The 12,527-nt window shown below is 40.4% G+C and overlaps 1 protein-coding gene across 3 annotated transcripts in view; it reads right to left on the bottom strand.

Annotated features, from left to right (window-relative positions):
• The window catches only part of CDH24 (cadherin 24), a 104,673-nt gene that overhangs the window by 20,850 nt on the left and 71,296 nt on the right, over nucleotides 1–12,527 (bottom strand). For all 3 annotated transcript variants that reach the window (XM_073671110.1, XM_073671108.1, XM_073671109.1), the window contains exons 3-7: nucleotides 9,069–9,363; nucleotides 4,552–4,671; nucleotides 2,704–2,871; nucleotides 546–733; nucleotides 37–290 (exon numbers count right to left, since the gene is read on the bottom strand). In XM_073671110.1, coding sequence (XP_073527211.1) covers nucleotides 37–290; nucleotides 546–733; nucleotides 2,704–2,871; nucleotides 4,552–4,671; nucleotides 9,069–9,363 — 1,025 coding nt within the window. The remainder of the gene's footprint in view (nucleotides 1–36; nucleotides 291–545; nucleotides 734–2,703; nucleotides 2,872–4,551; nucleotides 4,672–9,068; nucleotides 9,364–12,527) is intronic.

A 12,527-nucleotide genomic window follows, 5' to 3' on the forward strand; every position in this document is an offset into this window, starting at 1 on the left:
AGGTATCTAATCCTATTAGGTTCGTCAGCCTGTTACCTGATAGAGCTGCTCTGTAAGTCAGGGTCTCGGGCCTGGACTACCCCTACAAGTGTTCCTGGAGGCTGGTTTTCCAAAACGCTTAAGGTATAAGGGTTTTGGGAGAAAAGTGGGGTCTCATTTACGTCTCCCACAGTCACCCTCACAGTCGTGATATCCTTAAATGGTCCTCGACGAATATACTGAGGATCAATCACAGTGTTCATCACTTCAACACGAAATGTGAAAGAGCGGCGGGACTCAAAATCTAGAGGCTGGAAACAAAAAGGACACTGCTGATTATGACACAATGCTGGTCCGCAACAGGGACATGGAATGATGATGCGAATGGAGGGTCTTTGCCCAACATGTAGTAATACAATAGGCAGTGTTATAAGCATACAATGTTGACCTGCCATACTACCCCCAGAAAAGTGTAACTGTTTTGTTTCATAGAAGTTGCCAATGATAAGGAATTTGATTCCTTTTTATTGAACTTTTTAATTTCATGTTTTTATGAGTTATTTCACCTTTTCTACTCTGAGAATTCCATCTTGTCCAGCAGAGTCCGACATCACACTAAAAGTGTCCCCGGCATCACCATCCAGTATGCTGTAAGACATCACAGCATTCTCCCCAATGTCTGGGTCATGTGCTCGCAGTCTGCCGATTACAGATCCTGGAGCAGTGTCCTCTAAAACGGTGAACTGATACAAGGCTGTAATAGAACAAGTGGTGGACTCGTTATGCTTTTATTCCATAGACAGTTGTTTGATAAACTGTTAATTATAGCAGAGGAGTATTATATCATATTTACATATATATGCTATTATTCATCAATTCCCATCCTAATTTTCTCCAGCAAATTATCCGTCAGAATCTATATTATTAAAATATAAAATTGAGAATGTACTTGTCCAGTAATTCCCCCAAACTATGCTTAAAGCACCACACCAACATTTTTTTTAATTTCAGCACTGGAGTGGTGCTACTAATCTAAGTTCCCACACTCTAGTCTTATAGTTAGCAGCCGCTGGCTTTTGCTCTTCCTGGCGCCGCTCTAGTTCCGCACAGCCATTTTGCAACCACAACTTCTGATTGACTGGAAGTCAGAGGTAACGGTCACAAGCTCTCAATGCAAGTCTATGACAGCCGTGTTCTGGCTCTCATAGACTTACATTGAGTTGCGACCTCTGGATCACTCAGCAAACACTGGAGCGTCTGACAGATCACAACCTGCTGAAGACGACCGGAGTGCGCAGATAACAGATGAAGATAGCGGCGGGTAAGTATAATACTAGGGGCAGGAAACTCACATTAGTAGCACCACTCCAGTGCTGCAATAAAAAAAAGCCTGGAGTGGTGCTTTGAAAAAGTTTTCTGGGACTTTGATATTGATAATCTATCCCTGAGATAAGCCATTAATATCAAAATCAGTGGGGCCCCGACTACAGCATCCCTAGTTATGGCACTTATGGTCATGGCGAGCACTAAATCCCCTTGTTTTTACTTAGCGCATCGTAGTATATTTTGTAGCAACTGTGCCTAGTATTAACACCACACAGGCCAAGTGAATGGGACTAAGCTGTAATACCAGGCACAACTGCTACAAAAAATATACAAAACAGTCCTTGTTAACAATAAAGGGAAACCCCACTGATCCGATAGGCCTATAACACCCTGTATTCTTCGCTGTCCAATCTTCTGCTTCTTATTTTGACATGTAAGGCAAACATAACTACTGACCAATTAATAGAAAGAAAACCTGCATTATCTTTTATTTGTAATCCTTCACATATACTGAAACATGCCTCCTCTTTCTAAAGAAGGACACAGAACAAGTTGTCAGCTAATTAATCATCATTACTGTCTTCTGTTAAGCCAGGAAAAACATTAATATTATTATGCTTTGCTTATATAGTGCCATGATATTCCACAGTGACATTAAGGGCACTGTCCCCATTGGGGCTCTTTCCCTATCAGTATGTGTTTGGAGTGTGGGAGGAAACCGGAGAACCCGGAGGAAACCCACACAAACACGGGGAGAACATACAAACTCCTTGCAGATGTTGTCCTTGGTGGGATTTGTACCCAGGACCCCAGCGCTGCAAAACTACAGTGCTAACCAGTGAGCATACCAGTTTGGCATTCCATTTCTATGGTGGGACAGTGATAATACACTGGTGCTGAATGAAAGTTCTCCAACTCCTGTTTTACCCAATGGAGGAGATGAGAGAATGCTGTTCATGGACAATAAGACTGTTTGTGTATTCCAATTGAGCTTTTAAAGAAGCACTCCCATGAAGATTTTTTTTCACATTATTTGTATGTAGTGTAGTGTGTTAATATACTCACCCATCTCTGTCTTCTCCGGTATTCAGTAAGGCTCCACTCCTCTTCTCAGTGATTTCACCGCTCTTCACACTCTCCGGGTCACACTGCTCTCTGTGTGATCCAGAAGTGGCTTTTACACCGTAAAGCTATGGAGTGTTAGGTTCTTCATGGAAGGGCTTCTTTAACAAAAACTCACTGTCCCAAACATCAGAAACTGGTCTGTGAGAATGCTTTACTTCCAAACAGACTACTTCCATCAATCATAAAATTGGGCAGGAATATGAAAAATATAGTAAGAACCTCTCATAAGTATTAGTTATAGGTTGTAAAACTGCACACAAGTATTGCTCTTACTTTGAGGGAATTTGGGTGGGTTGTCATTGACATCAGTTAATGTAACAGTAACAGTAGTGGAGCCGGAAAGCCCTCCAACATGGCCTCCCATATCTTTGGCCTGTATGACAACCAGAAACTCATCCTGGGTCTCCCGATCCATGTTTGGGATTGCGGTACGGATCACCCCTGATAAGAGAATAAAAAAATAATTTTCAAAAAAATATTGCATACAATAAAAGTAATTGATGGGTAATTAGTTTTAATTACCAAAATAATTCACATATTTTAAATCTGTGATAGCATGAAGTGGTTTGTAACCCAGATCCCTTGGAAGGTAACCCAAAATTGTCAGTTACCAAATAGACTAATTTAGCAGATCAATAGGAGTCTAAACATGTGGTACACTAGTATTCAAAGGGAATTTGTCAGCAGGTTTTGCTATGCAATCTGAGAGCACCATGGTGTATGGGAAGAGACCCTAATTCCAGTGATGGGTCTCTTACTCTTACTAGGCTATGTTCTGCTGCTAAAATACAATCAATGTTTTATCAGCAGGAGATTATCACTAGAGGAAAAACTGACTCGTGTCTGCTAGTACAACCACACCCCCAGCGCTGATTAGCAGCTTTCTGTCAATATACATTGTACACAGAAAGCTGCCGATCAGTGGTGTGGGTGGTGTTATAGAGGGCTCAACATTCTGAGCTCTGCTAGATCTTCAGCACAGAAAACAGTGATTCTTAACTACTGCATCCAGTAAACTAAGTGATACATTGCTGTAATCAGGGTCTTAGTCCCTACATCATGGTGCTCTCAGATTACATAGCAAAAACTTGCTGACAGATTCCTTTTAAGCACATGTATAACTTCTTTGTGGTTTCAAGTTAGAAATATAATCTGATTTACCATTCTACATAGGCAGAAAATAAAGGGTAAAGTGACCTAATCCCACCATTACTAGTCCAAATGTAAATGAAGGAGGGATTACCGTACATTACTTGATTTATTGGTTCTGCTGACTTCCACTGATGTGCTGCTTTACAATTAAGCTGAAGCAAAACTGTTGCAAAACTTTTAAGAAAGAAGCATTTTGCCATGTGTGTAGTGACTAGCGGCAACGAGGATAAGGCAGAGTAGTCGATTGCTTACGGCATCACTGATGGGCTGTGGGGTGCAGGTACAATTTTTTGATTATAAAAAACGAGGGTCTAAGGTTGTAACATGTATCCTGAAACCCATATCTTCAACATTAAGAGAACTTGTCCTGCCCCTACATACGGATTTCAGGTTCTGTAACCCTACACTAAGCTATTTAATTTTGCAAGAGGGGACAAACATTACCCTGTAAATGGCATCAATCTGTATAAATACTTTACCTATCTTATAAGTGTTGTCCTGTGAAATAAAAAAGTAGTTTTGATCTTTTTTAAAATTGAAATTATTTAAACAACAATAATGTATTTTAATGATGAAACTGTTATCACTGATCCAATTTCAGTGTCATGCTACCATCATGGCATATTCCTGTGCTGGATTTGAGACACTCAGAGCCCCACTGCCCAGATCTATGTAATGGCATGAGATGAAGGGGGCTGTCTGACTGAATTGTTGAATGGCTAAGCCAGACCCTTTTTCCATCATGGCTGATACAGAATCTAAGAAGGGTGCCAGCCTAGTTATATGATTGAGATAGACTGAAAGCCTCCTTCGCCACTTGCCAACACATAGTGGTGGCTCTATGAGTGTTTGATAGATAAAATATATGTTTGGCACTGTTCTAAAAACACATGGGTTCAACATATCACACAATGACAACAAACAACTAATAAGTAAAACTGGTATTGTCTTAATCCTGCATTCAGTTACCTGTTTGAGGGTCCACAGAAAAGTATGGCTGCCCCTCCAGCACAGTGTATACAAGTCGGGCACTGTTTCCATAAGTCGGGTCATCAGCGTCGGTGGCTGTCACCTGGATCACAGACGTTCCTGTGGGAGATAAATTGTTCATCTTTTTGGACTTGGAAAATCTTATATCCCTATTTTAGCCACAATTACTATTCAGAATTTTGGTTTTCCTTTTGCTGATCCTAAACTTATATCTTAAATGCATGAAAGGAACAACAATTCCCTAGTAGATGTTCAAAATAATTTAAAACACGGACATTGTTACAATACACTCCCTGACAGAAGTTATGTCGCTTATCCATGTTATGTAAATGAAAGCTTATAACCTGACGTTAAATTCATCCATTGGTTTTATAAATTATTCTTTTGAAAGCTGAAACCCTCCCAAATTTGGTTTAGGTTAAGAAAATAAATTGGCATCAATGCTGAAATATTGATCATTTAATGAACACAGAATGGTCAGATTTTGGCAAGACAAAAGTTTTGTCGCCCACAGAAAGTAATGTGATATTCAAACAAATAATTATCTTAAAATACAAATATATGTTGCATAACATTGGTGAATGAAGTTGTGGTGCTATTAGAGTCATATTTAATATTTTGTGTGACTTCCATGAGCTTAAAGGACTGCATCCATGCAGTTCAACAATGATTCATACAATTTATTAATGAAGTCATCAGGAATAGCAGAGAATGCCGTCTTACATACCTCCCGGAGTTCATCTAGTTTCTTTGGTTTTGTCTTCCAAGCTTCCTCTTTCATCCTACCCCAAACATGCTCAGTGATGTTCATGTCTGGTGACTGGGCTGGCCAGTCCTTGAGCACCTTGATCTTTTTTGCCTGGAGGAACTTTGTTGTAGAGATGGATGTATGAGATGGAGCACCATCCTGCTGCAGAATTTGACCCCTTTTATGATTTGGAATGTAAGAGGTAGCTAATACTTCTTGATATTTTAGGCTATTGATATTGCCTTCCACCTTGCAAATGTTTCGCACACCCCCATACTAAATGTAACCCCAGACCATGATCTTTCCACCACCAAATTTAACTGTTTTCTGGGTGTATTTTGGATCCATACGGGCTCCAGTAGGTCTCCTGCAGTATTTGCGGCGGCTGTGGTGTAATTCTACTGAAGATTCATCAGAGAAATCCACCTTCTGCCACTTTTCCAGCGTCCATCTGTTTAGCAGGCTGTGGGACTTTGCAAATGCCACACACTTTTTTATTTGCCTTTTGTTTAGTGCTGGCTTCTGGGCACTGATTCGACCATGGAGGCCATTTCGAGACAGAATCCTACAAACTGTTCTAGTTGACACAGGGACTTGAGGTGATCAGGCCTTTTGGAGCTCTGCTTGAGTGGAAGAGGGGCTTGCTTTGGATTTTCTAACCAACAAACGTTCCTCCTGAGCAGTTGTCTTGCGGGGTCTGCCGGACCTGGGCTTGTCAAACACATATCCAGTCTCTTCAAATCTTTTTTTAATTCTTTGTACTTGATGCTGAGAAACATTAAAGGTGCCAGCCACCTCTGCAGTGGATCTGGTCTTCAGCCTCTTGATAATCAAGGCTTTGGTCGCAGGGTGGATTTTTGGCATGTTGTCAGAGCTCGAGTTGCAGTTCAAGTGAAGGTCTGGAGTGCTGGGTTTCTTTTTATACACACCCACTAATTAACCGATCATTTACTGAGCACTGGTGAGGATGTAAACTAGGATTGGGTGCATTATATGACCAGGCGACAAAACTTTTGTCTTGCCAAAATCTGACCATTCTGTGTTCATTAAATGATCAATATTTCAGCATTGATGCCAATTTATTTTCTTAACCTATACCAAATTTGGGAGGGTTTCAGCTTTCAAAAGAGTAAATTATAAAACCAATGGATGAATTTAACATCAGGTTATAAGCTTTTATTTACATAACATGGATAAGCGACATAACTTCTGTCACGGAGTGTACACTACACAAGTGACTATGTATGAAGTATGAGCTCTGCTGTATGTGGTGTGCTCTGCCCATCCATAAATAGGGGATCTACTCTGTATGAAGTATGAGCTCTTCTGGATGTCATGTTACCTGTCCAACCATAAATAGAAGATCTACTCTGCATGAAGTATGAGCTCTTCTGGATGTGCTGTGATCTGCCCAACTATAAATGTAAGATCTTCTCTGTATGAAGTATTAGCTCTTCTGTATGTGGTGTGCTCTGCCCAACCCTAAATAGGAGATCTACTTTGTATGAAGTATGAGATCCGCTGTGATGTGGTGTGCTCTGAACAACTATAAGTAGAAGATCTACTATGTATGGATGTGGTATGGTCTGCTCAACCAAAATAGAAGATCTACTCTGTATGAAGTATTAGCTCCATTGTATGTGATGTGATCTGCCCAACCATAAGTAGAACATCTACTATGTATGAAGCATGGGATCTTCTGAATGTGGTGTGATCTGGCCAGCCATAAATAAAAGATCTACTCTGTATGAAGTATGAGCTCTTCGGTATGTGGTGTGCTCTGCCCAACCATAAATAGATCTACTCTGTATGATGTATGAGCTCTTCAGTATGTGCTGTGGTCTGCTCAACCATAAATAGATCTACTCTGTATGAAGTATAAGCCCCTTTGTATGTGGTGTGGTCTGCTCAACCACCAATAGAAGATCTACTCTGTATGAAGTATGAACTCTGCTGTATGTGGCATGCTCTGCCCAACCATAAATATAAGATCTACTCTGTATGAAGTATGAGCTCCTGTGTATGTAGTGTGGTCTGCTCAACCATCAATAGAAAATTTACTCTGTATAAAGCATGAGCTCTTCTGTATGTGTCGTGCTCTGCTCAACCATCAAAAGAAGATCTACTCTGTATGAAGTATGAGCTTTTCTGGATGTGGTGTGGTCTGCCCAACCATAAATAGAAGATATACTGTGTAGGAAGTATGAGCTCTTCTGTATGTGGTGTGGTCTGTCCAACCATAAATAGGAGATCTACTCTGTATGAAGTATGAGCTCCTCTGTATGTGGTGTGGTCTGCTCAACCATCAATAGAAGATCTACTCTGTATCAAGTATGAGCTTTGCTGTATGTGGCATGCTCTGCCCAACTATAAATATAAGATCTACTCTGTATGAAGTATGAGCTCCTGTGTATGTATTGTGGTCTGCTCAACCATCAATAGAAAATCTACTCTGTATAAAGAATGAGCTCTTCTGTATGTGTTGTGGTCTGCTCAACCATCAAAAGAAGATCTACTTTATATGAAGTATGAGCTTTTCTGGATGTAATGTGCTCTGCCCAACCATAACTATAAAATCTAGTTTGCATCAAGAGTGAACTTCGCTGTTTGTGATCTGCTCTGCTCAACCATATCTTTTCTAAAGGTTGTTTTTTAGTTTTTTTAGGATGAAGGCTCTTTAGTTAAATAAATATACAAGAAACGTTCGGTCACAAATGCGGCTTTATAAAAAAAATAATGTGTGTGATGGTGATTACCGCTTGACTTAGCTGAATGGGATTTGTGGCAGGATTTAATGGAGTCAAAGAATGCATTTCTTACTCCCAAATACGTCAAGTTGACTGGTAATGCCCTACATTGTCCTTTACAACTATCTTGTCAATTAATTTTATTATTAAAAAATAATACCAATCATTAAATATTATAATGGTTTTCTGGGAGAAGAAATCACTTTCTCCAGCAATTAGCTGAGTTTATAAATAGTGTTTTAGTGTTATAAATAGATAATGCAATAAGGTTTTGGGGCTACAAAAGTAAATGTTTTGCAAATAACATAGCTTAGACCTGTAGTAAATTCTCATTCTGACATGTGTGAACTTCCTTTATCAGAAACGTGTACCGTGGAAAAGTGCAGGGTTAACAGAAAACCTTGGGTTGGGATGCAGTGTCCTGCTGGAGCCTCTCTGTATCTTACCTAAAATCCCCTACAATACCATTAGCGGCCAGTTACCCTACAGTATGAAATGGGACTACCACAACAGTATGGATATTTAGCACAATACTCATTTGGGGTTCTGGAAACACAGCTGCCCAAATGCATTGAAGCACAGTCTTGGTAGCTGAAGACTATTCATCATGGAGGATGAAACATGTTCTAAACACAATGTCCGATATATACATGTCATGCGTGTTATGTGTTCTTTATAAATCTAGAATAGTAAGTAAACCATACATGCTTAAAAATATAGTAATTGTTTTGGCATTGATAACTGCTACCACTAAAAGTGTATGCACAGGATTGCTGTTCCTCTTAGTAGTTTTTATTACTTTCATTAACTTTTGTTTCTCAAAATGCCTCTCAATTCTGCATTCATTAATTCCAACTTATCTTCTGTAAACTGTCAGCACAATCGGATAGCGATGCATTTATCATTGTCACTTCTGTTAGAACTTAAAAAGCATCCTCGCACCTCAGCGTATTTAAGTGCTAACTTATGTTTAAACACAAAAACCTCAGTTCCCCCCTCACCTACGTTGGACATCTCCGGCACAGAGGCCCTGTAGGGCGGGTGCAGGAAAACAGGGGGGTTGTCATTAATGTCCTGCACCTTGATGATGAACTGGGAAGGGGGTTCAAGTGGTCGAAGGGAAAGTTTGTCCACAGCCTGAGCCAACAGCACGTACTCCTCCTTCTCTTCACGATCAAGTGACTTGGTAACATGGATATTGCCAGTTTTTTCATTAATGACAAAGACAGAACCTGCGCCTTCTCCAGTCAGGAGGTACTTGACTCGTTCTTCCCCTCGATCCGCATCTGTGTGCAGCTGAGAAGCCATAAAATGCATTATACAAAATGATAGAGTATAACTGTCATTAGTATGCTTTTATCTAGGACTAGATGCTTCATTTCCTAAATTTTATTAGTCATTTACTAAAGTCTCATAGGGCCCACAGCAGTGAAATGCCATAAGCTGCTCTGTGATCACTTATGGAAGCCTTATGATCTGTGCACCTGGTTGTGTGCAAAAATCATTACATGTTACATGGGTTGTAAACAATAAATTGCAATATTCACATATAGTGGAATGGAAAGTATGTACCGTTTTGCTATTACAATCCCTAGAAGTATTTGCAGACTAGCAATGTCAGCCATTGACTTAGGATATTTAGACAACAGCTATTCTGTGTAACTCCTCCATCCAGGTAGTCAGAATGTACAGTATATTAGGAAAATCTCCTTATGTTAACACCCAATGAGTATACAGTGGCATGTAAAAGTCTGGGCACCCCATGTCAAAATTACCGTTGTTGTGAACAGTTAAGAAAGTTGAAGATAAAATGATCTCTAAAAGGCCTAAAGTTAGAGATGACACATTTCCTGTGTATTTTAGGAAAAAAAAAAATATTGTCATTTTTTTCATTTTAAAAAGTAAAAATGGGCTAATGCAAAAGTTTGGGCGTCCTTGAAGACTTGTGTGGTCAGATACAGAGGTGTGAAAAAGTGTTTGCCCCCTTCCTGATTTCTTATTCTTTTGCATGTTTGTCACACTTAACTGTTTCAGATCACAAAACAATTGTAAATTTTAGACAAAGATAACACAAGTAAACAAAACATGCAGTTTTTAAATGAAGATCTTTATTATTAAGGGAAAAAGAAATCCAAACCTACAGGGCCCTGTGTGAAAAAGTGTTTGCCCCCCATCCACGGAACAGTGGTGAACCTTCCCAGGAGTGGCTGGCTGACCAAAATTACCCCAAGAGCGCAGCAATGACTCATCCAAGAGCTCACAAAAGACCTCACAACAACATCCAAAGAACTGCAGGCCTCACTTGCCTCTGTTAAGGTCAGTGTTCATGACTCCACCATAAAAAAGAGACTGGGCAAAAATGGCATGCATGGCAGAGTTCCAAGACGAAAACCACTGCTGAGCAAAAATAAGATAAAGGCTCGTCTCAGTTTTGCCAGAAAACATCTTGATGATCACTAAGACTTTTAGGAGAATACTCTGTGGACTGATGAGACAAAAGTTGAACTTTTTGGAAGGTGTATATCCCATTACATCTGGCGTAGAAGTAACACAGCATTTCAGAAAAGGAACATCATACCAACAGTAAAATATGCTGGTGGTAGTGTGATGGTCTATGGCTGTTTTGCTGCTTCAGGACCTGGAAGACTTGCTGTGGTAAATGAAACCATGAATTCTGTTGTCTACTAAAAACTCCTGAAGGAGAATGTCCGGCCATCTGTTCATGACCTCAAGCTGAAGCGCACTTGGGTTATGCAGCAGGACAATGATCCAAAATACACCAGCAAGTCCACCTTTGAATGACTTAAGAAAAACAAAATTAAGACTTTGGAGTGGCCTAGTCAAAGTCCTGACCTTAATCCGATTCAGATGCTGTGGCATGAACTTAAAAAGGAGGTTCATGCTTGGAAACCCTCTAATGTGGCAGAATTACAACAATTTTGCAAAGATGAGTGGACCAAAATTTTTCCAGAGTGTTGTAAAAGACTCATTGCCAGTTATCGCAAACGCTTGATTGCAGTTGTTGCTGCTAAGTTAAGTTTAGGGGGCAATCACTTTTTCACACAGGGGCCCGTAGGTTTGGATTTCTTTTTCCTTTAATAATAAAGACCTTCATTTAAAAACTGCATTTTGAGCTTATTAATGTTATCTTTGTCTAATATTTAAATTTGTTTTGTGATCTGAAACATTTAAGTGTGACAAACATGCAAAAGAATAAGAAATCAGGAAAGGGGCAAACACTTTTTCACACCACTGTATCTTCTGCAAAGTTTCAGACCTTAATTAGCCTGTTAGGGTAATGGCTTGTTCACTATCATCGTTAGGAAAGGCCAGGTGATGCAAATTTCCCAGCTTTATAAAAACCCAACCTTGTACCAAAAAAGAGCAGCCATGGGTTCTTCTAAGCAGCTGTCTAGCACTCTGAAAATGAAAATGGTGGAGGCCCACAGAGCTGGAGAAGGCTATAAGAAGATAGCAAAGCATTTTCAAGTTGCCCTTTCCTTAGTTCAAAATGTATTGAAGAAATGTCAGTTAACAGGAACAGTGGAGGTCAAGATAAAGTCTGGAAGACCAAGCAAAGTTTCAGCAAAAGCTGCTCATAGGATTGCTAGATAGGCAAATCAGAACGCCTGATGACTGTAAAAGATCTTCAGAAAGATTTAGCAGACACTGTAGTTGTGGTACATTGTTCTATTGTTCAGAGACACCTGCACAAATATGGCCTTCATGGAAGAGTTATCAGAAGAAAATCTCTCTTGCGTCCTCACCAGAAAATTCAGTGTCAGAAGTATGCAAAAGAACATCTAAACAAGCCTGATGCATTTTGGAGCCAAGGCCTGTGCACCGATGAGGTTCAAATAGAACTCTTTGGCCACAATGATCAAAGGGATGTGTGGAGAAAAGGTGTCACGGGTGTGTCAGGTGTAATAGACAGTCGCTCTGGATCTAGCTGTAGAAGGTCACTGCGCTTGGCATTGCAGACACCTTCTTAATCCTTCTTCCTTTAAGACCCAGTCAGTTTGCTCCAGGCAATCGCCTGTGATATTTCTATGTACAGGCTTGGAGCACTAGCAGTCAGCTGGCGTCTTCTCTGGTGCCCTTGAAGGACAGTTGGCGTTACTCCTCTGGTGTCTGCTAAAGCTAAGTTAATCCCCTTTGTTTGTCTACCTTGTTGTCTTTAGTTTGTAATGGGGCCTGACCAATGCTAACCCCTTCCACTCCCTATCTAGGGTCAAGCTCTAGGGTCATCCAGGGTTAAGGGGCCTGCTCGGCGATAAGTGTGAAACCTATATAGGGATGGTAGGCTAGGCAGGGTGATATTAGATCTGCCTAGGGGTCTCCACTCCACCTTTCCCTAGTGTTTGGGCTTCCTCCCCCTCTTCCCTTCATGTTGCACTTAGTCTTTCCCACACCTGGCGTGACAAAAGGGCACAGAATTTCAGGAAAAGAACATCTCACCA

This window comes from Phyllobates terribilis, unplaced genomic scaffold (genome assembly GCF_046119375.1).
Source record: "Phyllobates terribilis strain yellow unplaced genomic scaffold, ASM4611937v1 Scaffold_1__5_contigs__length_1240528914, whole genome shotgun sequence".
In the NCBI taxonomy this organism is placed as follows: Eukaryota; Metazoa; Chordata; class Amphibia; order Anura; family Dendrobatidae; genus Phyllobates; species Phyllobates terribilis.